Source organism: Xiphophorus maculatus, chromosome 1 (genome assembly GCF_002775205.1).
Source record: "Xiphophorus maculatus strain JP 163 A chromosome 1, X_maculatus-5.0-male, whole genome shotgun sequence".
Lineage (NCBI taxonomy): Eukaryota > Metazoa > Chordata > Actinopteri > Cyprinodontiformes > Poeciliidae > Xiphophorus > Xiphophorus maculatus.
In genome coordinates, this window is record NC_036443.1 from 15,135,566 (window position 1) to 15,162,816 (window position 27,251).

The 27,251-nt window shown below is 39.0% G+C and overlaps 1 protein-coding gene across 2 annotated transcripts in view; it reads left to right on the forward strand.

Moving 5' to 3' along the window:
- Window positions 1-27,251, forward strand: part of LOC102224412 (zinc finger protein 385A-like) — a 71,789-nt gene that overhangs the window by 22,288 nt on the left and 22,250 nt on the right. Inside the window, exons 2-3 of one of the 2 annotated variants that reach the window (XM_014469643.2) lie at window positions 15,334-15,485; window positions 24,045-24,155. In XM_014469643.2, the coding sequence (XP_014325129.1) occupies window positions 15,334-15,485; window positions 24,045-24,155 (263 nt within the window). Of the gene's footprint in view, window positions 1-15,333; window positions 15,486-19,481; window positions 19,905-24,044; window positions 24,156-27,251 lie in introns of those variants that run through there. The other variant, XM_023336872.1, reaches the window with a different exon arrangement.

The following is a 27,251-nucleotide window of genomic DNA, read 5'->3' on the forward strand; positions in this document are numbered from 1 at the left end:
CCACAACTCCTTGTTGTCGTTTGTGGTGACACTAATCACAGAGGAGACTCATCAGCACTTACAAAAATTAACATATGGAGGTACAGGATGTTTTAATTTCATGGTAACTCCAATAGTTTGATAGACTAAACAAGTTCAAGCCTGAAATGCTGTGTTGTCCCACTCTTAATTAGGTTGCTAGTGTAGAGGGTGAAAAACATGTTGTTAGTAAACAAAACCAAGAAGTAAGAAAATAGGCACCCCAACATAATTTTTCATTTTGTATCTTTAATTTCTCATCGTAATAAGTTCTGTAGTGTTATTTCAGTTAGTTAGTGCAATTCTACACATGGCCGCTAGGGGCGCTGACGCGTTAGTGACCAAGAAAAGATTGAGCACAACCAGAAGAATAAATCTTCCTGTTGAAGGTAAAAGGAGCTCAATGTGTGTGTCTCGTCTTTTCTATATCACAGCACCACACGTTGAGGGAAGATCATCTGCTACATTACCCTCAGCCATCCGAGGTTGCAGGGTAACACTAGTATGTTCCATCAAAGCAAAATAAAAACATGGTCTTTTATTTTCTTATCTAAAATCTCCATCCTTCCCAAATTCCTCAAGCCACCATGTCACCTGTATTATGGTTTCCTCCAGGCTGGATATCTTATCTCTGAAAGGATCTGGCACCATTGTTATTGTCCCACAAAGTGTAAATGGGCTGGTTCACCTATTTTTCTGCAGAGTGATAGAGTTCCATACCTGAGGGCATCGCTCTGTGGGACGTGCTTGGGAATAAAGTCCCCAGTTATTGTTCTTCCTGCGTGTGTGATCACTGCCTTGAAGAAGGGAAGATGAGAAGCCCCCCACCTTTAAATTTAGGTGGGGGGCTGGGTTGCAGGAATCAAATGGGAGCTAATGTGAAGAAGATGAGGGGAGAGAAACCATGATCATCCCACAACAGGAGTAAAAAAAGAAGCATATCATTCCCATGATTCTGTTTAAAACCTCAATGTGCAGTGTTGTAGTTTGTCCCCTTTTTCTGTGGAAGGCTAAGCCCCTACTGCTCCTGCTGCAGCTGCAGCGTTGGATCACTGTCTCTCAGCAGACAAAACAGAGCAGAGTCCTTGTTCCTCCTCATAGCATTCCAGCAGTCCATCCATCTCTGACTCAGACATGGCCTGCAGCCATCAATAGTCACAGTGGACAAAAAAAACTGTGATCTTCTTACTATAGCTGCCTGTGAATCAAGGGAGGAGTAGTCGTTACCAAAAGAAAAACACATAAAAGATAGGAAACCTGAGACCACAGGGTTTGAAGGGGTTTCAGGACAACACCGTGAAGGTGTTTGTCTTAGAATATCAGTCTTTGTCATTCCTGTGAGGGTGTGGTTAACGAAGCCACTAGGCAGTCATATAGTCACAGTTGAATGAACATCTATGTGTCATTTGCAGAGATGTTCACAAGCTATTTTTCTTCAAGTAAAGTCTGAGTCTTGAGGGGCAAGTCTCAAGTTTTGGAATATAAACTTTAGATACTTTTAATGACTGAAATTGAGGTTCAGAAATCAAACTTGCTTCAGGTTATTAATTCAAAATGTTAACCCTAAAGGCAAATTTATCACAACAACATGAGACATTATTAAAAATATTTAAACATGTAAAAACTGCTAACTGCATGCAGTTTGTTTTAAAACTAATAGTGTGTAATTTTACACTAGCTTGTTAGTTAGCTGTAGTTAGCTGTTCTGTAGAGTGGGGCAGTAGTTACCACTTTTGCAAAAAAAAAAGTTTTATTTTGAACTTTAGCTGAGCAGGAATTTCTCTGCATACTCAGGTTTTACTGAGCATCCCATCTGTCTAAAAACATGCATATAATTTCGCCTTAGAGTGATGAGATGATCAAGGCTGTTTGGCTTTGTGATAGAGAGTCCCTCAAGTATCTACTTTTCCTCTTATGTGCCGAAACATAAAACGAACAGCTGGGTTTGAAATCAAAACAATGTATTTAGAAGTTGATGTAAAGTTTTATGTCCAGAACAGGATTTGTTTTATTTTTTGTGTTGGGTACTAATCTTATTCTTTTAAGATCAGGCATTTGCCAACAAAAATTCTCAGATCAAACCCATTGCTAAATCTTAACTCAGAGATACACTCACATATTGTACTTTGAAACTTACCTTGCAAATTAAAAACCTAGCAAGGTCATGAAAACCTTATTTTGACTAAATTTTTCTAGACAACAAGAGATACATCAACCCAGATATGTAGTGGTTTTGCACACTTGAAGTTAGATTTAAATAACCCGTTAGAAACTACAGTATATCATATCTATGCTAAAACTCAAGTGTAGCTTCTTTTTACTGTGGCTAAAGCTGTTATTTTTAGCCGGAGACTTTCATTATATTTCATAAATATTCAGGTTAGATAAAGTCCCAACTGTATGCACTGTCAAAGGTATATACAGTATTTTGTTACAGTATAGAGGACACTGCGTGTAATTTTAAATGTATGATGAGCTCATTGTGATGCTCCCTGTGTTAGCACGGTCTCAGCCATGCATGCCTTGTCTGCAGTGTCTGCTCATGTTGAAAAGTTCAGCCCTGCTCTGTCTGTGTTCTCATCATCCCTGGCTGTCCCCTACCATTAACCCTGGCAGCTATTTATCTGTCATTATTGACCTCAAAACAGCGTAAACACTTACTGTCACTGCACAGAACACACACACTAACGCATGCAGGCATGTGTACGCAGAAAGTCAAACAGGCCCCTCACTTACATGGCTTTTTACTGCAAAATGGTTTGGCATTACTGACTTTAAATGCTTTGGGCTCAATATAAATTTCAATGATTCAATTTGAATAGAAATTCCAATAAGATTTGAATTATATCAGCCTATTCACTCTGCCTCTTAGCAATGTTTCCTGCTGGTGATGTTGATGTAAAGGTGTTTGTGTGTCAGCTCTTAACGCCAGCTGAGCATTGCTTAAACCCTTCAGCCTCAGCGGAGCATCATGGCTGACGACTCATCAGTTTGTGACGACAACGTAATCATCTTCTTATGGTTATTTGCAATAGGATATTGCACCATGTCACAAAACTCAAATCAGCTCAGACTGTTATTTTAAACATGGCAGTAATCCAGCAGCTTTCACTGTCACCAGGACTCAAACCGACCTGGAAACTTTTCGGATGTGGTGGAACTGGAGCATGCAGCTAAAATCTGGTGCAAGTGTCACGTTCTTTTGCTATTATGGACCCAAAATCTCTGAGGAATATTTTCGACTATCTGATGATTCTCGGAAGGCAAACCCAGTGGGGCGTGCCTAATAAAGTGGACAGTTAGTGGAGATTAGTCAGAAACATTTGTGAGTGAATGCCAGGCCACCAGGAGACGATAAAAATTCCAGTAGAAACAAAGATTCACTTTCTCATTTAGGAGCAGTAGGAGACTTGTTCGAAGGATTAAAAAAATGTTCACTTGCTTCTACTATACAACCATGCGCATTAGTGCTGGTGTGTATTTTAAGTTCGGTGTAAATGGTTGGTTTGCAGAGGAATGCAAAGGGGAGTAAAGACATCTCTGTTTAGCACATTCCATTCCATTATTTTTGCATTATGCCTCCCCCTGGCCCTCTGGCTCATCTTTCTTCTCTCAATCTTTTGTGGAATACCCGGTCATCCCCGTGAGTGTCGACTGACGAAACAGACAGATAATTAAATCCTCCCAGCCTTGATGCAGCTACTTAGGAGACATCAAGGTACAACCTTTGGGGGGGCTTTTCAGGGCCTGCTACCGTCATATTATCTAGGGTGTCATTACCGCCACATCTAGTCTGTCATTAGACAAAATGTTCTCCTGTGGGAGGGAAGGAAACATTTAATCTGTTTGATAAAAAAAGCAGATTAACGTAAAGAGGAATATGGCTGCTTCCAATGGAAAATAGATGTTTTGCGGTCTTGAAGTAAATCAAATTCAGTAAAGGTTTTAACACAAAGAAACTTCCATGATTAGAGTGCAAACAAAATTAATCATTGTTTCTGGTGGGTTCCTGGATGTTTGGAAGACAGAGACTGACTTGAATTTGTTTTCACTTTCACAAAAAAATGTAAACAAGGCAAATGAACCATGGATTATCTCCATTTTTGCTTGTTGGAAGCTGTTTAACTTTGTTTACCATTGTGCTGTGGGCCTTTATTCAACCCATGGAGCAGATGCAAGTTTTAGCTTGTGGTCAGGCTACAGTACAATGGCAAAGGGAGCTACAGCTGAGAAAATAAGCATAGAACATGTCAATGCTGTTCTACTGCAATTAGATGCCTTTAGCCACCCCATGACCTTTTACATATCCATTGCCCATTAATAAACTAAAGGTCAAATAACTAAATATTCAGTGTCATTCCCAAATCCAAATCAAAAAGCAGAGCTGATCATGCATTTGCAGTAGCTGGCCCTATTATCTGGGACAGTCTAACTCTGTATTAGATCTGCTCAGAATGTTGATCATATAAGAAACTTTTGAGAACCCATATTTCTTCTTCCAGGGAAACTGTCCTAAAGTCTTGAAGGTTCTGGTGGCCTTGTCTATTCATGTTGGTCTTCAGTTCTTTTCATTGAATTTCAATTTGATTCAAGTCAAGTAACTGTCATTGGAACAGGTTTATTTTTTCTTTGAAAACCATTAAACTTCTTTGAAAATCATTAGAAGTTTCTTTGGCTACATGTTGTTGTTCTGTCTTCCACACTGGTTCCATCTACAGGTTCTTTCAATTGTTTCTGAAAAACAGTCCCAAACCATGATACTTCCACTTCCAAACACTTCTAATGGTATGTTTTTAGAGGATGACTCCTCTTCCAAACATTATATGCACAACATCCAGAAGTTCTGTTTGGATCTATGTACTATAGTATTTTCTTGGGTTTAAACTACTTTTTTCTTCAGCAGTGGGATCTTATGCAATAAATGTGTAAAAAGAGGCCATTGCAGATACTTTTCCTAAACATCATGGAAAAATTGTACCTGCTGAGATTATGTCCTTTCTGGTTCTACATAGGGGTGCTTATGATGCGGAATGGAAAAGTCTGATCCTTAACTATACATCTGTAGTAAATGTCATCAGAGTGTTTTGGAATAAGGTCTTGAGAGCCATTTGCTTTTGCCCTTCATTAAATGCTTCTTGTGAAATAATTTTGTCATGAGAACCCTTTATACAGACCATCTGTAAGATCTAAACTAGCTGATATTCATTTGTACAATAGGGGACAGAACCTCATTCTAAATACAGACAACTGTTGTCGATGGCTTTCTGCACCTGATCTTGTTTATGAGTTTATTACTTTAGAACTTTGCCATTCCCTTTTGTCTCACTTAATTCATCTACTTTTTTTCATTTTCTACCCACTGTATCAGTCAATTTGGGTTGTTATAAATATCTGATGAGAATTTAATGTTAGTGCAATGAAGAGGTCTTCATTGCTGGTATTATTTTTACTTGAATAACTTGTATGGCACGTTAAGAGCGCCTTTTGCACTTTTATAAAACTAGCACTTTATTTAGCACTGCACTTTAAGCATAGATTTGCACATCAATAACCATTTGCACACAAGACGTTTTAATCATTCATTGAATAAGTATTGAGTATTTTCATAATTAACATGTAGCCTTTTGTTCTGGGCTCTGCACAGCTGCTCCTCATTGAGAAGTGAGAAGGTTGCCTGTGTGAAGGGAGGATAATTGTTACTCAGAGCAAAGAGCTACTGGTTAGTAAAACTTAAGCAAATGTTTGTGTAGAATCTGTAAAGTGTGGAGGTGCTAAGATGGGGTGACTCGCCTGTCCAGGATGTTTGGACAAGTACGTCCCCAGGGGTCCAGACACCATTTGTAGGTTCTGAGAGAGGCCAGAAGAGGGGCAGGGAGGATTTGTTTGTGGTGTTTTATATGTGGTGTTTCATTATAGTGCTTATGGTGTAAGGAAATTGTAAATTGGTGAAGTTCCTGTGTATTGAAGGTGGTTTGGTCCTTCACAGCTGAGTCTATTTAAGGCTGCAATTGTACCTGTTCTTGATGACTAAACACTGTTTCCACCTTACTCTGCCTCAACCTTCATCTCCGCTGTAAATCCAGTTGCAAAAATTCACCTTGTTACATTTAATGTCTTAATTTTAACTACATGTACTAAAAAAATGTTAACATGTTCAAAACGTTTTTTCATACTGAAAATGAAAATATTTCTAAACCACATTTTGCAAACTTCGAGGAAACGGTTTCTTTGTTGGAAATTTATTTCTCAAGCTTTTTTTCCCTTCACGGTAACTGAGCTTTCATAACCCTCTCAGACTTTAAACTCAGACTCGTCTAAAGAGACAGAGGTGCACATTCCTCAAGTGTTCAAAATGCAAACGCAGAAGCCACTCATTTGTAGCAATGAATCAAGTTTTAGCTTTGCCCTGCAGAAGTCTACTGTTAAAGCCCATTATCATACCTGGAGTTCAAATAGATTTTTATCTCTCTCTGTTTAACTTGTACGCATTAATTAACATTCATAGGAAGCTTTACATTTTCATAAAGTGATTAAAGATAGATTTAAGGGAGATAAAGGTTGTTGCAATTTTCCAGTTAATATTAGGGCTAAATCTTCAGGGCTCTGCAGCACACTCTGGTGGTTTTATTCGCTCAGATTTGATATATATACATATATATATATATATATATATATATATGTGTGTGCATGTGTATTTTTTTTTGCAGTATGTACAGAATATGTTTGTGCTTTGTTGAATTCACACTTACATTTATTGACCTAGACTGCCTCGTGTGAGCTGGAAACCCTGACTGACATTATTAATTTATTGAAGTAGTTTGGGAAACTGTGTATCAACATGGAGCTGTCGCCACAGAGCTGTGTTATTCAGGATACAAATGGTTTGGATGCCACATGCTCAGAATTAAAGTATGTATTGTAAAATAGTCAATTAAAGCCAAAGTCACCAGTTAATGATGACTTTGAATACTTCTGAAGCTCGTAACATTTCATTAAAAGAGATCTAATTAAACACATGCCAGTTTTAGTAAATTAGCGCTATTTTCTAAAGTGGAAACAGCGAAATGTGTAAAACCTTTAAAACAGCTAATTGCTCTTTGTCAGATGACATGGAGACCTTCAGGACCTCTACCAAGGAGGAGACCTGATCAGAAAAGGCTGTTATTCTCTCTACCTCTGTTGTTTGTCCAGACTTATCATCCTACTTCCACAAATGAAAGCAATTGGATCCTCCGTTGAGCTTGGGCACAGGTGTGTACAGCACAGATTCACTCAGAGCTCATCATGACAAAGGAAAGGAAGAAAATATTTTAGTAACAAAATGGAGAGAATAGAGAGAGAGGAATATAGGCAATTAATGTACTCCTATTAACACTAATTAAAAAAAAGGCATGTTTGTCATGATTGGGTTTATCCCTGTGTTGATTTGAGGTCTGTGTATTTATTTCGAGTTTCTGTCTCTGAGTCTCCCTGTTGTTCTGTCTTACCCTTTGATTGCTCCCTGGTGTGTCTCGTTTTCTTGATTACTCCCTGTGTATTTAACCCCACTTGTGTTCCTTGTTCCTCGTCGGGTCTCTGTCTTGACGTCCATTCGTTCACCCAGCGCGACCTGTGTTAAGCCCTGGTTTCCGCTTAGCATTGCTGCCTGGGGTTTGGACTGTTTGTTTTATTTTGGATTTCATCATTAAACCACCTTTATTCATCTTACCTGGGTCTCCAAGCGTCTGCCTTACCACCACCTCATATCACATCTTGACAATGTTCTTGTATTTCCATTTTGGGTTTCTACTGCTTCTCAAAGCGCTTAAAAAGACCACCCAGCTGATTTCTGCCAATAAAGTTTCTTGGTGTCTCAAAAATGACCTGTTTCAAAAATCTCCGGAATGTAACATCACAAATCACCAGGCACTTCCCTTCACCTAGCAACTCCAGCAAAGCCCAGACCATCACCTGCCAACCCAAGCGGATCTCCAGTGCATTTATCCAGCTTGTTTTACCACTCTATGTTTGGTTCAATGACTAAGTGTTTTGTTGTTCACTTATAATCCAGAACCTTCTGCTTTTCAAAGATGCATGGTTGTATGAATACACATCTGTTTGCAGTCATGTGCAAGTGTAAATGGTGAGTTGGTCAGCAGCATCCTATTTGGATTTAAGATCGGTCTTTAGGCTATACAAACATGTTCATTAAATGTTTTTAGTTCCTTTCAAAACAAGCTGTTTTGGCTCCTCTTGTCTCTAACTTGTTCAGATAATGTGTATTTGAAACATATGACATACTGTATATAAGTTTTCATTCCCATAAAGTCTGATGCAACAATTTGCCACCAGAAGTCACTCAATCAGTAAATGGTTTCCACTTGTGTGTGTGGAAACCATTCCTTATTAATCCAGCTGTTCTGTGAAAGCACTGTGTTATTGGAAAACCTTAGTGAACAAACACCACCAAGAAGAGAAATAAACACAGCGTACGGTTATAAGGAAGGAGGCTGTTGAGTTTAAAGTAGAGTTTGGTTTGAAAACATATGCCAATGGTTAGGGCTACGCTAAGTTAAAATCCGACTGCAAATGATGTGAGACTGGGATGGAGGTTCGGCTTTATGCAGGACAACAACCCAGTGCAATTGTGGAAAGACTTGAAAACTGTTTTTGCTTTCTGTCTGTCAAACTGAGCTTTTTTTTCCCTTTAAGAAAAAGAAAATCAGTCTCAGAATGTGCAAAGTTGGTAGAGGCATGACCCAAAATACACCTCTGATCACTCCAAGGAATGGTTGTGTTAAGTGTTAACAGAGAGGAGCTGAAAACAAATCCACACCACATTTTGTCTTTGTAAAAATGAAAGAAAAAGGAAGCATGAAAACTACGTATCATTTTCTTTCCACTGCTACTTTATCAATGAAGTTTGTGACTGTTACATGGGATAATGTGAGAGTAATTATTAAAAGGTTAGGAATACTTTTGGCGCTGGACTCTAAAAGTATAGTTCAAATGAAGATGCTTGTTTTATGTGAAAATGTTCGTTTTTTACCTGGCAGTGTACGTAGGTTAAACACTTGAAGTTAATACGGGCAAAAGAACATCCTAAACCATTAAAAGGAGACAGGAAATGTCAGTGATGTATGAGTCTCTGTGTGTGAGGGGAAAAGGAGGTTTGATGAGAAGAAATGGTTGCATTATTCTGAGAGGTTCTCCCTGTGCTGCCTCCTGGCCTCTTTAAATCATTTCACTGACTCAGAGTTCTCTCAATAATGTATACATAAGCCCAAAGCAGGTTTTCTCAGGATTTAGAGGCAGCAATTATTCTGAATCCCCAATGTGCTGAAAACCTTTGGTTGATCAAATAAATTATGACTTGCACGTCGTAAATCTGTAAACCTAAAACGTGCTGCAAAATTTCAAGAAGTATAACGCCACATTCATTAGACATAGTTTAATTATGCTAATCCTAATAAGGGATTATGAAATGTTATCATCTGTTGGTAATATGCCAGCCTCAAACAAATCAGCATCTAATGATGAGTCCTTTTTTTCCTTATATAACATGTGGCGAACAGGTGCAGATCACAGCCCTGCAGAAATACAAGTTGGCAGTCATCTCATTCTCTCTGCTCTCGCTGCCAGTAATCCTGGCACATCTGTGGCTGCCCAGCATGGCTGGTGCTAGCTACCCAGTTCCCATTGTTTTCTCCTGAATGCACCCAGTGCCCATGGGAAAAAACAGCCTGAACAGATTCTGGCGCAACCCACACAGGCTGTTAGATAATCTAAAGACATGAAAAGGTTTTCTTAGCCTAGATTCTGTAAACAGCTTCTTTTCTTTTTTTTTTGTCTTGTAGCTCCACAACGAAAACACTCATTGGTGCTTCTTCCAAGTAGAGCTGTACCCTTAGCAACATTTCAGCAACATTTCAGCAGCACTGTACAGTCACTAACATGAAAAAAAAGTGTTTAACTGCATACTGTACTTACATCATTTTGTTACCTAATACGTGAATTAACTCAATTCAGTTCAGTTTGTTTATATAGCACAAATTCACAACAAACTTAATCTCAAGGCAATTTACAAATAGCAATTTCTGTACATATCGCTCCTCTGACTAGACCTTTGCACAAGAGCTTCATCATAACATTGGATAGAGCTCATGTGTTCTTTCTCACACACTGTTTCTGAAACTATCATAATATGCACTGCTTGTGACCATCAACATTTAGATGCATATGAAAGCATGTCAAGTAACACATTTAAAGGAAATGATTTATATCAGAAAGCTAAGAACTCGGTATGAATATAAATTTTTGGACTAACCTATTTTCAGCCAAATCTATATTGTTAATGCAACATTGTACAATGTTGCACTTGAAATGCAGCCTGTGTCTCATATAAAGGCCGGATGAGACACAGAACCAGAACCAACCAGAGTCCAATTTGAATCAATGAAGCACTTGTTTTGATTCAGTGCCCAATATTTAAAGTTCCAGAATGCCTTTTCTTTATTTTGACTCCATTGACAAGCTGTAAAAGGCATTCCCAGCTTCTCCAGACAGATTGCTTTTGGGTGTTGCATAAAAATGATTCTGAACTCCAAAGAGAGCAACTGCCTACTCAACACATGGGGTAGACATAGAAATTTGTGCCTACCTGGATAGATGATGTTGACGAACCAAATATTCAAGCAGAAAGAAGTCGAAGGAATAAGTTGTGTCTCATTGGAACAGCCTATTAATCTGTGCATAAGTGTGTTCTTACATGTTTCCCAAAGATGAGTAAGGAGAGTGGTCAGTGACATAAGAGCCCAGACAAATAGACTTTTTTTAACAGGATTATGTAATAAAATGTGCTGCGTTCTGTTCTCTTATTATCTACTAAGCAATCTATACCAAAACAAATTTTTCCCCTATTTTTTTACTATTTTCTTGTATTCCTGTGGCAGATTTGTCTTTTTCACTTGTACACTTGATAACATTGTCAACATGTTTGTCTCATTCGCTACTATTCACATGTAAGCTATCAGTATCAAACAACAAATGTAAATCCAAATAATTTCTGTCTGCCTACAAGTAGAAGTCTCAAACAAGTGTGAACTCAAACATAAACTTGATCATGTTTGAAGCAAGGTAATAATATTCTCCAATTTATTTTAAATTAAACATGAATTTATGTATACTTTTTGTAGAGCAAAGTTAACATGGAAACAGCTTAAACTTCAGCATGTATCGGTCACTGTTGGTCTTCAAAAAGCTTTTTTGTCACAGCGCCACAAACAGGCCCTGCAGAGAAGAAAACAAGCAGCTTGAAATAGGAAGTGTTTGCAGATGTATTTAGGTGCTAATTTCAAGACTCGGTTATAGGTTAAAGTGTCCAGTCACTCCGAACCAGAAAGAACATCAGATATACTGTAGGTGGGCTGAAGAGAACAAGGACCAAATGTTGCTTTGTGTACTGAAGTACTCTTCAGATTAAAGTGAATCTTGTTTTCTCATTTAATTTGGAAGTCAGGAGGAGGAGTGGAGAGGAAGAGTCCGGGTTGCTTGGGGTCTAGCATGAAGTGGTGATTTTGGTGCGTCATATCATCAATTTCAAAGCACAACTATCTTTTCATGCATTATGCATATCCCAGGTTTAATTTTACATAAGAGCTGACACATGCCTCTGCTGCCAAAAGTACTTATTCCTGCTATAATGATTGTTTTTTTATACCGAAGTATTACTTTATGTCCTACCACATCAAAGGAAGATGGTGAACTTAATAACTGTCCAATATTAATCACACATGCAAAGTATTGGTGTAAATAATCCTTCCAATGTTCTTGGAGAGAATTTGTTTGTGTGCAGCTGGAGTTCACTGTAATTAGCTATTAAAAGATTATAAAATTTTGAGTTCAGTCAGTAAATCCTGATGTTTTTCACCTGCGCTCCCAATTCTTCAGTGTGCAGCAAAAAAAACATCAAATAAAAGCTCTTTGTGGTTTATTGTGCCATATGCCTTTTTTCTCTGCTGTCATAAAATTTCCCTTTCGGACTTCTCACTATAAAGCTCGTACACGTACCAACATATATCACAAATAATGTAGAGAAGTTCTTCGCTCACCCCAGAGTCTATCTCCCACTCTATAAAGCTATTTGTTTGATTTACAGCGTAAGAAGATCCCTGAAGAGCGATTAAATTAATGGGGTAATTATACACTGTGGCCCAAGTATGATTTATCTAACTGACAAACACGCGCACATCCAAATCACATTTGTCCCTGATGGGACAATCTCTGTCTTTGCCCAGAGAACGTCTGCGTGTCTCGCTCACGTCTGGTCCCCCTGCCTCAGCCAGATCCTCAGATTCCCCTTCCTCCCGCCGCAGCTGTAGAGACACATTGTGTCCTCCAGTCATCCCGTCTCTCTGTCTGCCTGCCAGACACAACCTGACCCGCTGCCAGTAGCAGCCTCCATGCTCAAGCGCAGACTCACAGGGGAGCTGCAAACATCACCGCTTGTGCAAATTCAGCGGACAAAGTGTTGCTGCTCTTCAAGCAGAGCACTAACCGCCCCAACCGGCTTCTGCCAGGAGGCGAATGCAGGCCATGTGTCAAGGCACGACAATGTGTCATGATTAATGCATTCTAGCAGTGTGATATTAGCCTTGTTTTTAGTGGCACGACCTCAGAGAGCGCGCTGCTGTCACCACTCACCAAGGAGGTTTTGGAGGACAGAGCAGCAAGAGTATCGCCTATCTGTTCGCATCACTCCCAGCGAATGTTACAGGCTTTAAAGTCCCAAAGCTGTATGTTTACACTCTTCATAAAACTAAAAGGTGGAATGAGCAAAACGTAAACGCCAACAATTCTGTATCATAGTGATGAAAGGCTAAAAGAAATGAACTGAAAGTTACTAACAGGCATATGTCATAAAAACATAAGTATTTAAAGGTGCAGGGTATCGTTTACATTGTAGAAGAGTTTATTACTAAATCTAAAATCTCCAGTGAGGGTCTTTAGTAGGGTCTTGCAGAAGGCAGTTGAATCTGTGTCAGTGACTGATGTTGTCTTATTGATGTTTGGGATCTAGTTTTATGCATCGATACATGTGTTTTCTTGTGAAGACTGATTGCTTGCATTGTGAAGGACTCTTTCATGCTTCATGACTCAGTCCTCCACACCTGCAGGCCTACAGATGTTCAGCAGAAGGCAGACGAGCTTCAGCTGAGGCAGCATTTTTACCTCGTTCAACATTCAATCTCCCCCTCTCTTTTCCTTACACTCTCTAATCCAAAATTTCGAGTCTCCATCTGGTGACTTTGTAATTGCCAAAGCAGGAATCAAGTTATGTTCTCTGATTGATTTTGGTTGAATGTTGCCTTGGGAAACAAAAAACAAAACAAAAAAACACAGAGGTTTCAAATAATTTCCACTTTACCCAGTGGAAACTGGGAAGGGCACGGAGGGAAATGCATTGCAGTTACAAATGCAGCTAGAGGAGAGCAAGTAACCGAGCAGATGAGTAGCTTAGAGTGATCCCAAAAAGGACTGCAGCAAAGCTTTAAGTCTCAGAGGAATTTAAAAGCCACAGAAATCCAGTTGCGGATATTAAGAGGCTTAATCTAAGAGCGTGCTGAGGCTGAGTTTTGCTATGTGGAGCCCATCACTATCATCCTTGACAGAGGTTAGAGAAGGGGAGAGGGGCTAAAGAGAATCAGAAGAAAAATGGAAACACTGGTGAGAAAATAGAGCTGAGTTTCTGTAAGAGGTCATCTGTAGAGTTTGACGTCAGCTTAATTCACAATTTGTCGGTTTTCTCTCTGTTAATCTACACTCTGGTTCCATCCATCCATCCGTCCCTCTCTTCCTCCCTTAGCTTAATCCAGGAAGAATCCTAACCAGTTGCCCAAACCACTTCTGCTGCTCCTCTCGATGTGAAGGAGCAGTGGCTCTACTCGAAGCCCCTCCCACTTTCTCACCGTTTCTCTAAGGAGCAGCCTGAACTCTCTGCAAGAGTGCACAAATCAACTACCATACTGTGACTAGACACATCTAGGCTGCAGAAGAAACAGCTTTTGTTGATGCATAAAGTAGCTTGTGCTGAGATGAAACTCATAATGATCAAGCTGCAGATATCTCCCAGGATAAGGGAGAAGATGACCTGGCAGGAAGGTGCATTACGGAAATCTACACAAAGAAGCTTTGGGGTTGATGTGCATATGATTGATTGATTGTGTCACTCGCACAAAGACTTTTGTTTTGTGTAAACATGCTCCAGTCACTCTTGATAGCACTGTTGCTTTGCAGCAGAAAGGTCCTGGATTTCAAGGAGATTGCATGTTATTCCTGTGTATATTTGCCTTCCTACAGCCCAAAAATATATCTGTTAGATCATCTGGTTAGTCTAGTGTGTACCTGTTTGTCCTGTGCGTCCCTGTATTGCCCTGTGATGAACTGGTAACCTGCCCAGGATGTTCTTTGCCACTCTTGCATTGACTGCTGGAAATAGACATAAGTTTCACCCTGCACAGTCAAGAAGTCTAGTGAATGGACGGATGGATTCAAAGGGGATTCGATGCTGATTTGAGATTTTGACATGAACATTTGATTTCCATTTGATACCATAATCCAGTCATTCTTACCATTTCTGCTAAAAGTTATTTGTATTATTTATATTGTGGGCATAAGCGAAGTCACGTCATGTGTGTGAGGAACAAGTAGCTTTAAAATGGAAATACAATACTCATTTTAAACAAAGGAAAAAACATTCAATACTTCACTCAAGAACAACTTCCAAGAACAAAGAGTAGTGTTGTCATCAGTGCAACCTTTGACTGCTTAACTATGATGTGTTATTGGATCAGAAAAAGTTTGGATTTTCAAGTTTCCGACTATCATTAGGCAGTATAGGAGAAGCTGCAAGCTGGATTTTTTTGGGTGGGAAATGTGTGCATTAATGGATCCAGGGTCAAAACCTTAATTTAGGAAACATGTATTGTGTGGCCAGTTGTTAGAGGAAAAAGGGGAAAGTTTACAAACCAAAGAACTTTAAATAGTGTGTTAATATCTGCTATATAATGTATAAATGTAAGCTGACCAATTCCAGCTGAATATGCCTGTCTGATTGTAGTTTCATTTCACAGGAATAAGAAAAACTGCACAGAATACGCTGGAAGAGCTACATCTTTAACCAGTTTTCTGTCTCTCACCTTAATTTCTATACTTGTATAGTAATTTTACAAAATATTAGGCAGCATAAAAGCAGCATGAAATTGTTTCATTCACACAAAATGGAACCTAAACATATAATTATGGTTTTGTGTGTGTTTGTCCTTGTTTTATGTTCAGGAGGCATTAATCGGGCCGGGGCAGCAGTGCCGACGTTCCTGCGGACCCCCACCATGATCCAGCCCCACCTGGACATGAAGCCGTTCCTACAGTTTCCTATGGAAAGCCCACCTCCTCCACACAGCATGAGTCTCTTCCACAACTTCAACACCGTAAGAGCCGACACAGACCGAGGCAAACACAATATACTGCAGTCTTTTCAATCGTCCACTACAAGCAGAACATAAACCAATTTCTACACAATTACATGGGACTATATTGTTGCACCATGCAGCTGCAGAAATTCGTCTTTCAGCAGTTACATTTTATTACGTGAAAGTGGATACACAGCCTGATAGAGTTGTATGTTAGCAGGACTTCCCCAACTCACTAATACCTTATGTGCAAACACTTTGCCTTGCTGCTAAAATCAAAGAGCAATAATTAAAGAGGAGTTCTGAGGTCATCCTTATGGCTGCGCACTTCAAACGATGCAGTTTGTTTGAAGTGGTGTGTACTCCGAGTGAGCAGAGAGGGATCTTCCCGCTCCCTCGTCCCTCTGGCTCTAACTAGCATCAGTCTGAGAAGGCTGCAGAGACATTCAGCATATCACCAGCTCAGCATAATGTGGAGTGTCTGCTCCTTTAGGCTCCAACGAACAATGTCAACAGCTTTCTTGTCAGCAATGTGTAAAATCATTCCTGGGCCATGTCCTCGTGTGTCATCTGGGATATTTGGCTGCAGATTGCAAAAGGGGAAACACAGCAGCGCCCTCTGACAGAATATCAACATGCGCTTTAAACATTCATGGCAATGCCGAGATACATTCTGTGCATTATTTAACATGCTTTAATAATAAAGTCATTTTAATAGTCCTGGGTGAGCAATAAAAGAAATGGAAGCATGTTCACTGCCAAACTGAACTAAGTCACATGGCGCTCTATGCAGCAGCAGATGTGAATTTATGGAAACACTGGAATTATGCAAGCTCTTCTTCTGCCCTCTTGTTCCTGTTAGCAGAGCCGTTTAATCCCTCTTTCTTTACTCTGACTTACTCCCTCTGGATCCTTCATTCTCTCTCTCTCTCTTTAGTTGAGCTTTTTGTTCCATCTTTCTGCTCCCCATCCCCATCTTCTGTGAGTTAAGTATGTCTGAAGGTCCACAGGGATTCAACGGATGTTAATAGCTGTTGCAGCTGACAGCTGAGAGGCAACACCAGAGGTGTTTTTCATGTCTGCGGCCAGGAGAGGGAGCCATAATGAAGGATTGGAGGACACTTTGACCTTAGTATGGCAGACTTGCCAACACAAACGCACACAGGACCTTGTCATTCATTTCACAGAAAACAACATGAGTAGTTTTCAGGGGTGGGTAGCTAGTTAAATTACTCAATTACATTTACTTGAATAACTGTTTGGAAAAATGTACTTTCAGAGTAGTTTTACAGTACCAAGCTTTTTACTTTGACTTGAGTAATACAAAGTATCACTACTCTTACTTGAGCGATATTTATTTATTTAACCACAGTACCATGAGATGCAGAGACACTTGAAGTTAATGTTAATGTGGGCCTTCTTGTAAACACACAAGCTTTGTTGTTCTAATATTATTTTGTGTCTGCTGAGTCTTCTGAGACATTTGGAAAAAGAGTAAATACTTATATATTATCCTCAGAAGTATCCTGTCCTATTCTTAGACTGTATACAATACTGTAAATATTAGTACATAGTTTTTATGTTAATGAAATTTGTTTTGATTAATTACTTAGTCCTTGTGGAGCACTTATGCAAAGTATTTTTACATGAGTAAAAATATGTTAAAGTTGTTCTATTCTTGAGCACAATGTTTGTGTACTCTACTATCTCTAGTGGCTTGTGGAGATGTTTCCAAAATTACAGTACATTACTACAGAGTATGACTTAAACGTGTTTGGTTTGAATGTTTAGCAGAACACAGTTAATTGCCTGAAGCTGATCTTGCGGTACTTTTGCATTTACCAGGTGTTTTGTGAGAAGAAATCCGACAAAAAAAGAAAACTACTGATGTTTTGCTGCGGAGGAAGTCGTAGCCCTTGGCATTCCAAGACGTTTTGTATTTCTGTATTCTGTAGATGAGTACATTTCTACAGCAAGATTAGTATAGGAGATATCTGCAGGATTCTTAAACAACTTCTAAATGCTCCTCTGCAGCAGCATATGTACAATTTTAGATACAAAGATATTTTTAATGAAGAGGTTGTACTTTAGCAAAGCGAATTGTTCCCCGCTCATCTAATAGCTGGTACTTCTGTCAGTCTTTTTTTTAAATATTTGATCTGTGCTGAGTTTGTACAGCTATAATGGGACTCCAGTCCACACTGCCTCATATTACTATTATAGCCTCATAGCTGAGCAGAGAAATGGCATTTCTTAAAGCCGAATACAGCCTTAATTGTCCTCTAATGGGATTTGTCCTCTAGCTGCTTGTCTCACTCAATGTGCCTGTAGACAGTGATGAGGCTGACTTTTATTGCAGCTCTAGGTTGTCCTGATGTAGACACGCACTATTTCACTTTGGGTCTGAAAACCCTCCACTCGTGTTGGGCTCCTAAAGCAGAGCGATAAAATACTTGAGTTTTAAGACAAAATAATCACAGAGATTTGACTGAGGAAGAAAAATCTCCTGGAAATCACTCCATTCACTCCTCCAAAGGACTTCTCAGTGGCTTAATGCCTAGTGATGCTTTCCCAGCTCTGTGAATCTCACTGTCACACAATATTCACACTGTGTGATGTGTGACAGTGTGAGTCTTGAATATTTTCATTTAACATCTTAGCTTTCAGAATGAGCAATCAAAAGACTCTTCCTTTATATCATCTTGTGGTAGAAGCTCATTTTTGCAGTGTTTTCTAGCTAATGGCTAAAATTTATAATCTTTATTTAAATTTTCCAAAGGTTAAAGTATTTGCTTGCAAAACCTCTTTTATTTTTTTAAATGTATTTATTTTTTTTCTGTTTGTACATTTCTGTTACGTTTGTGCCCTTTTTATATATAACTGAACAAAAAACAAACAGAACCTGAAAGTGTGTTTTAACAGACACTATTGATGATATGAAATAAAAGGAATCTAAGCTGCTTCAGCTAGTACTGAATGAGTAATAATAATTAAAAAGATCATGACCAAACCCTAGCACAGGATTACGAGACAAAAAGGGAGAACAAACTCATTAACTCGTTTCACAGGAAAAACTGGTATGGAGCACAACAAATAAAAGAAATCAAATTACCAAAATTTAACAACAACTAGGCTCTTTTAAAGCTATGTTCAGGCTAAAACTCACAAAAAGCACACATAGAAAACATTTAGTCCAAAACTACAAAATTACTGCCAAACCAAAGTTTAGATGATCATGAGACAACTTGCAAAATGATTTCTAACATTTGACCGAATCACCTAAATTTGATTAAATAGGTACTTCAAGCCATGAACGTCTACAACCTGGTTAGACACAGTTTGTCTTCATTACCTTTTTCTCAACAGCATCTAAATTTCAAGCTCCACTATAGATAATATAGATAATAAAACTACATTTTTAGTGTACCTCATCTGTCAGCCTCTTACAAAATCAAAGTGAGGCCCCTGAATTTTGAAGGTTCTTGGTTACACAAAAGTTGATGAAAAATAGATGAACACTTATTGTTCTGTTTGTTGTGAAGTCAGCGTTTCCTACTTGGGATTGTGTTTTTTCAAGCAAAATGTCTGAGTTTAAACGTGAAACACCCTGAAATTTGAATCCCTCTGAGTGCCAGAAATGCTTGAGTTTGCCTCGGTAGATTTCCATGAGTTTTCCTGAGCTCTCGCATGTAAATAGCCAAACCAGAGCGAAAAAGAAAAACATGTCCGAAATATTTTATGAAGATTGTTTTCGAAATACTGATAATATGAACAAAAACTAGGAGATTCATGGACATGTTTTAAATGGCAAGTAACACACTTTTTTCATTATGCAACAGCTAGAATTAGGGGATCAGGAAAAAAAAAATAGACGACATCTGTGATGTGAACCCAAGGTGGAGGGGGGAGGACTGAGGCAAAGGGACAGTTAGAAACTTAATCCTAGCATTTGGCTGGATGAAGAATGCATGAAGGGAAGGAGAGCGAGTGGGAGATGCGGAGACAGAAGGGGAGGAGAAAACTGGGAAGCAGAAGAGAAAACACTGAAGCGTGTCTCTGAGAGAAGTAGTTGAGTTGTACAGGAGGAGGAGGCTGAACAACAGATCCAGGCACTTGATAGGACATGTGTTGAAGAGAAGGATTTCTGGTGCAGCACCTTGAAGGGAAGCAGAAATGTTGTAAAAAAAAAACAAAACAACAACAAAAAACAGGAAAGGTCAGAGCTGGGAATGCATCACTAGGCATTAAGTCTTGTTTTCTGAGAGTTTGTCGGCGCCGGGCGTTGACACACCACCAGCAGACTGAATGAGTGAAGAAGGTGCACCACACACTCTCTGTCTCACACATGCTGAGACTCAAGCACTCACCTCAGAGAGCAGTACAAACACAGGAGGAATAATGCAGCTTCAAACCTCCAAAGACACAGAGGAGAAGAGGGTGAGTACCAAATATCCTTTTCTTTCAAACTTTCATCCAACTGTGCTCGGATGTTTTGGATCAGTGCAAAGTGTGTGAGAGCCCATGCTTCAAAAGCTGCATGCTTCCCTTGCTGGCAGAATGGGTCTTGTGATAGTAAATAGTACATTCTTCACTGAAGAAAGCTAATTCCTTTGTTTTTGTTTTTGTCTTAGTGAGTTGATCAAATGTGCGAGGAAGTTAGAGAAGATGACAGTAAAATTCAAAGTGTAAAAGGTCTATGAGTTTTATGTTTTTGTGCCGAACTAGAAGATGATTAATTGTTGCTAAAGCTATTTGAGTCGTGTGGGGTTGTTGATGTCCTAAAACTGGCAGTTTTGTGGCTTACCCACATCTGGCTGAGCTTTCATGAACTGGGCAAAAACATGTGCAATTTATTAACTTCCATCAGATTCCAGAAATACTACTTCCACAATTTCTCATAATTGTGTGCAAGTGGGGTTTTGGAAAATCCCTCCGCAGTGTCATCATTGTGTTCTGCTCCTATTTCATGAGAGCATGCTTTTTGGAGGGCTCTTTGGGTGAGAAAAGACGCAAGCCGCCTTCCAAACAGGCGTGTTGGCAGCTGTGTTTTTAACAGCTGAATAGAGTTGATGGATCGGAGGTGACCCACACCCAGAGAGTCGGCCTGAGCGAGCCGGGGAGAAACCCTATGATTCATGTGAGACAGGGACCGCGCCTGCTCAGCCTCATGTTCAACTCTGCTCAGGCACGAAAATAATGGGTCAGATCCTGACTTCCAGGTTGCAGAGTTCAGACTGATTTCGGTGTGCAGCTTACAAGTGCATTGTGTAGGGCGATGCTATTTCTTCAAGGGTTGCTCACACAGTTGACAGTTTTCTCTACATATCGACTCTGGTATTTGTGTGAAGTGGAAGGAATTGGTGTTGTTTTGTTTGCTTTACAATCCTACAAGCCATCTGTGTGTAAAGTAATCTGTGTAAATTCATCAGAGGTGTGGAATCATCAGAGGTTTGTTAGAAAACATTAGAGAACAAGCAGAATTGTGAAGGCACAAGAAACACAACTGACAGGTCGGGAAGAAAGTCATGAAAATCTTTAAAATATGGAAAATTATGTCACTATTTGATCCATAATTTCAAACAGAAAGATGATGACATAACTCCAAACCTCCCAAGCTATGACATGACTGCAACTAAACTGACAGGTCAGGCAAGGATGCCATTTATGAGAGTAGCACCCAAGAGGCCCATGGTGGCTCTAGAGGAGCTGCAGATATTCGAGGCTCAGGTAAGAGAAGCTGTCAACATGACAAGCTTTAGCCCATCAGAAGTCCTGCCTCCAGTTTGCCATAAATCATGTAGGAGACACAATAGAAATGTGGAAGAAGCTGCTCTGATTAGATGAAAGCAAAGTGTGTGCAAAACAAACATCACCTTCAATCACCTACATGGTCAAACGGCCACATCATGATGTGGTGATGCTGTTGCTTAAAAAAGGAAACGAGCTACTCAGAGCTGAGATCAGTTGAACAACTCAAAGCTACAGGCAAGAACCTCTTGGAGGCTGTGAAGGAGTTGAGACTGAGGCGGGGGTTCTCCATCCTGAAGGGCAACAAGCCTAAACAGCCAACACTACAATGGAATGGCTTAGTTAAAAAATGTTCAGGTGTCTAAGTGGCCCAGTCAAAGTTCAGACACAAATATAAAATATGGAATTTGAAAATGTCTGTTCATAAGTGCTCTCTTTTAATCCATATTGAGATTGAGCTGAAAATAGACAAAGAGGTCATTGTCTACACTCTTCTTTTCAAATGGAGGCTAAATACAAAACACTTTCAGACATGTACATGTGAAAAAGTTTGCGAATTATGTTGTTGTTTTTTACTTGACAATTGTGCAGTGCTATGGGTTGGCTGTGCATAAAAATCTTGACAAAATACATAGATGTTTGTGATTTTAATGTGATTAAAAGAAAAAAAACGGTGAAAAGGTTTTGGAACCCTGAGCACTAGAACAAGGGAGTATCAGTATCTGAATTTATGGCCCGTATAGAGCAGAGCTTGCTTTAGTCCGTTTCTGTGGAGAGAACAAGAGGGAGTCATGGAACTCGCCTGAGAAAGCCAAATGAGATAAGAATGCGTGATGTGAGGATGTCCGGACCAGGCCTCTTTCTCTCTCTTTGTATCTTTGTCTGTCTGGACTTATTCCCAATTTTTCTTCGGTTTATTTTTTCAATCTGTTCCGATTAATCTTCCTCCCCCTCTCTATCACTCATTCTCTCCTCCAGAAGGAGCATTTGTTGGCCTGTTCCTACCCTATTCTCATAACTATTCATTTTAAGGAGTTGGAAGTGAGAAGCTCCAAGGAAAATCTTGTTTCAGTTTAACTCTTTAGAAAATTGATTTCACTGATTTCACTCAATGTGACTCCCACAATTATTGAGTCATTTGTATATAAGATAAGAGTGAAATGTAAGTTGTTTTTTTGGTTTTTTTTTTTAAAGCAGTCCAATTAAATGACAAGCCGAGTTATTTGGTATTTATCAGCATCTCCAACAGAGCTGATTTTTGTCAGACTTGAAACACTGATGGAGCATTCATTATCTTTTGACCTAATACTCATTAAAACACCAAACATCAAAGCAGTTCAGTTCTTCACACCACAAAGTGCAGTTTATTTTTCCCGCTTTCATAAACCCAGACACTTATTTTCATAATGTTACTCGCTTTAGCTGCGGGCTTGCTCCAGACAGTTGTCTGAGTTGGAAATCCAGACTAATGCTAACAATGATTGCTGGATAAATTCAGCTTCAAACGCAGATAAACAATTGGAATGGATCCCCTTTTAGATCAATGGAGGCAGGGTCTTTAGTGTCGGGGACAGATTTATTTAGGACAGCTTAAACGCTAACACGTTGAAGGTGCTGCTAAGCTAGTTAGTTAAATTTATACAACGCTCTTAGCACCAAACAGATGACTGGCATCCCAGCTGAAATAATTACTGCAGGGACAATGTGTTACTGAATGTGGGTCATGATGCATGTGTTTGGGTTGTAGCAACGGGCTGGATGAAAACACAGAAAAGATGTTGTAAACAGGCGTGTGTCTGCGTGTGTTATAATCTTTGCCAGCGGTCGTATTGCCTATCAAAAGTGCTCATACCTTGAAAACTGTTTATATTTTTCAGCTTCTAGAGGTTTAGCCACTAAAATAAGTGCATCACTTATTTATGAAAAAAAAAAATAAAAAATAAAATCTGAAAAGTGAAGCATTTGTATTCACCCCATTTTGCTCTAAAATGCCCAAATGAAATCATGGGCATCCAGCCGCCCTTCAAACTTAATGAGAAAATAGACCTTTGCATAATTTGGTGCTTCTGTGAAGGCATCAGAGTGTCAGACAACATTAAAGTAACAGCATCGTGAAGACCAAGGAGCACAGCAGACAGGTCTGGTATTAAACTGATGGAGAAGTTTTAAATCCGACAACTGCGAAAACTCTTAACAGCTGTTTTTTGTGCACTTAATGGGTTGTTTTGAAGGAGCGGAAAGAAAAAGCCACTGGGAAAAAAAAGGCAACTACAATTCAGCTTCGTGTTGGTCTGTCGCATCAAATTCTAATTAAATATGTGGATATTTGTGTTGAGAGAAACTGTGAAAAGGTTTAAGAGTAGAATCGGTTAATTATGAAAGGCATTAATAATTGATTGATTTTTGAAGACAAATGAAAATAGTCAAATAAAATGTACGAAAAGCAGTAGGTAAAAGTAGAAAACCTTTTTCTCACATCCTGTGTTTTACTTTTTCCACCAAGTTTTCTTTATATATATAGATAGATATTCAGATTACATCAAGTGCTACTAAAACATTCCATTCAGCTGAATTACTATATGACATAGTAATTTCTTCTACTTTTACACCATTACAGCTCGGTCTTTTGACATGACAAGTTCTGACTTTTTCTCTCCATACCTACTTCAACCATTAGAGGCAGAGGTCACAGGTCACATTCATCTTTCACATGATGATGGAAGGCTGACCTATTGACTTATGGCTCTTGAACTTTAGGAGTTCAAACCTGGAAGATTTGATTACAGCTGACATTTTTTTTCCCCCTTGTTTTGTCTTCTCCTGTCCCAGATGGACCCCGTGCAGAAGGCTGTGATAAACCACACCTTCGGAGTGCCTCTGGTCAAGACCAAGCGGCCGGTCATCTCCTGCAACGTCTGTCAGATCCGCTTCAACTCAGAGGTAGAGGAACCTACCTCTATGAGGAACATCTATGATGTTCACAAGAACATCCCATGCCATCATATGGCATGGCATACATCCCATGCCATAACCGTATATGTCACATGGCATACATCCCATGTGACATATACGGTTGTGATAAAATGTAAATGCATTTTACAAATAGTAAGATTAAGCAGGGTGTACACTTTTACAAATTATTATGAAAATTCATGGTCCTTCTCTGGTTTGCTTAATTAGGTAAATAAAACATAAAATATAGAATTAAGCCTTCATTTTTTCTTACCTTTGGCACATTTAGATGTAAAAGGCGTTTCTTTCAACAAAGACATCTGTCTCTAATAAGTAATGAGATAGGCATCTGTCAGGAGTTATTACAATTTTATTCAAAAATTGTATGTCAATAAATATTGTTGCACTATTTCATAAGCAATAGAACAATCTTCACTGTGTTACATTAATGAAACCCAGTTTGTTTTTTTACATGTTTCCACTATAAGTTTTACGTCTTTGGTGATAACCTACAAGTGTTTCATACTTCCTTGCCTTCACCCTAATATTTAGCTCACTCTACAGATTATTAGATTCAGGTCAGTATTCTGGGAAAACTGCTGCAAAACTTTAATATTACTTCCAATCAGAAGGAGGATGTTAGCAATCTTAAATATTCATTTTAAATCTAAATCTGCAACCGAAATAATGGTATGAATAATTATGGGCTTACCTGTAGAAAGAAACTTGCTATTTTTAAAAAATATTTGTGAAATTCTTTAGTGAATCAAGTCTGAATCAAGCCAGGCACTTACCTCACTTAACAGAACATTAAATTGTTAAATAGTAATAAACAGTATTTAGGAATGAGACCATCCAAATGACGGATAACTTGATTAATTTCAGTTACTGTTACGGTTATACAGCCTACTAAATGAAGCTTAATGTTTGGAAAATCAGTTATGACACACTGCAACACATCTCATATTGCGTTGCGAAAGAATTTGCACCTTTTACGTTTGCGCTATAATGTATTGTACTGTTTTCTCCACATGTCTCCCATTGGAATATGCTGGACAGCTCTCTGTCTCATTATGCTGTCCCACATAGCAGATAGTGAAGCAGAGGATGTTGTGCATTTCTCTGGTCAATGTTTTGGCTCATTTGACCTCGCTGGAATTTATTTCAAGACGGCATGGAGTTAGCAGAAGCACCAATCACTGCGGCTTAAAGCACGACAGCATAAACAGCAGGAAGTTTGACTGAGCACTAAAATATGTTGGGGACACTTCAGATAAATATTATAAACCTCCCCATCACCAACCTGCATATGTGACTGCCAACTGATGAATGAAGCCAAAACTGGAGGTGTGTTACGAATAGTGATGCTAAACCATCTGCTATTTTATTTTATTTATTTATTTTGTCATGTGGATAATGAGGATGGAAACATGACAACATCAGTGCAAAATATGTTCACACTGTATAATTTAGGTGTGATTCTACTGATTCTGTGGGGGAGAATTGAGGCCCCACTGTCCAGCCGTGCACAGTACATAACATTTAGGAGTGGACCGCTGCTATATATACACTGCACATCTACAATCATGGTTTCAGTGTGGTTGGGCAGCAGCAGGGCTGTAATCTTCTCTTTGTAGACTTCTCTTGTTTCCTCATAGGCAACAGGAAGCAGTCAGACATGTTTACACAAGAAATACTTTGAGACCCACTGCTGGAGATCACGCACTGGGGCCCTTTAGTTTAGAAGTTATGGTAGATGTTGCTATAGATACAAATCTGTAAAGAAGATACATTAATGCAGCTGCAAAACTCACATGTATGACTGCTTTAAAGTTGGTATAAAGCAACTTATTAATCAGGGAGCAAAAACTCTCATGAGAAACAATGGAAATCATGCTCCCTTCTGTTCATGTCTTAAATAATTTTATTTTTAAGTACTCATGTCATGATGGTTGAGAGATCTTTACAAGAAATTACAATGTAATGTGATTGATTCCTAAGTGATATTTGATTGGCTCTTTACAATCAATCCTATCTAAACTGGTTCACTTTATGACCTACTCCCACTCAATTTTCACTTATGTAATGTCTGGAAACATAGCAGGGTTCTCAACACATAGCCTAGGGGGTTTTCTGTAGCTATACAGAATACAAGTGAACTTCACTGTAGAACATAATGTGAGATAAAAACAAGAGTAGACGCTTCAGATCATCTTAATTTGTGTTCATTGTCCATTGTCTTTTCTGAAGGCAAAAACCAACTGGGACTTCTGTGGATCACATGTATAGAACGTGAAAGTGGTTTTGTTATGACTGTGAAATTTTATCCAGCAAGTCATAATTTAAAAACTAACTTTAACAATAAAACTGACTGTGATATTTAATTATATAAAGAATGTTAGCGGTTTCTTCAAAGTTATTAGCTATTGTGGGAGGACCATTTGTGCCATCTTGAATCTCAACAATCTGATGAAAATAATTATGTTTCTAATCTTTTAAACTGACTTCAAATGATGAACAGTCCACTAGATTTAGAGATGAACTAACTTTAATATGGAACAATCATCATTAGGATTCAAACTTTCTGTAGACAAAAACAAAAATGTTGAGTATTTTTGAGTTTTTGTCAATTCTAGGTGTCAGTCTAGCTCATTTTTAAGAGCATGTTGTGCAGGAATACACTGACTCCTCCCTCACATGATCATTTCAACCGTGATCAAGAACAAGAGGACAAACTGCGGTACATCTGCAAAGTAATACTTTGTTACTGTGATGCTTTCTTTGTTTTCTCTCTAAGCTGGAGAAGAACAAACCTTATTGAAAAAGATCAGCTCTCTGCCCAAAATGTTTTGCTTCTGAAAAGAGCCAAATGTTACAGCAAACCTGACTTCCAATTTTAGAACAAATTTTTGTCAGCTTTGCCTCGACACGACCCCTGACTCCCTCACTCCCACCTGGCAGTAGCTTTTCTCTCCACTCTTCCTGTTTTTCGCTTCCTGTTTGAGCAACCTTCGCCCCGTCTTTCTATTTTCCTCCCTCTCTCCACACTGCGTTATTTACAGTGTGGAAAACCCTAAAATTGCC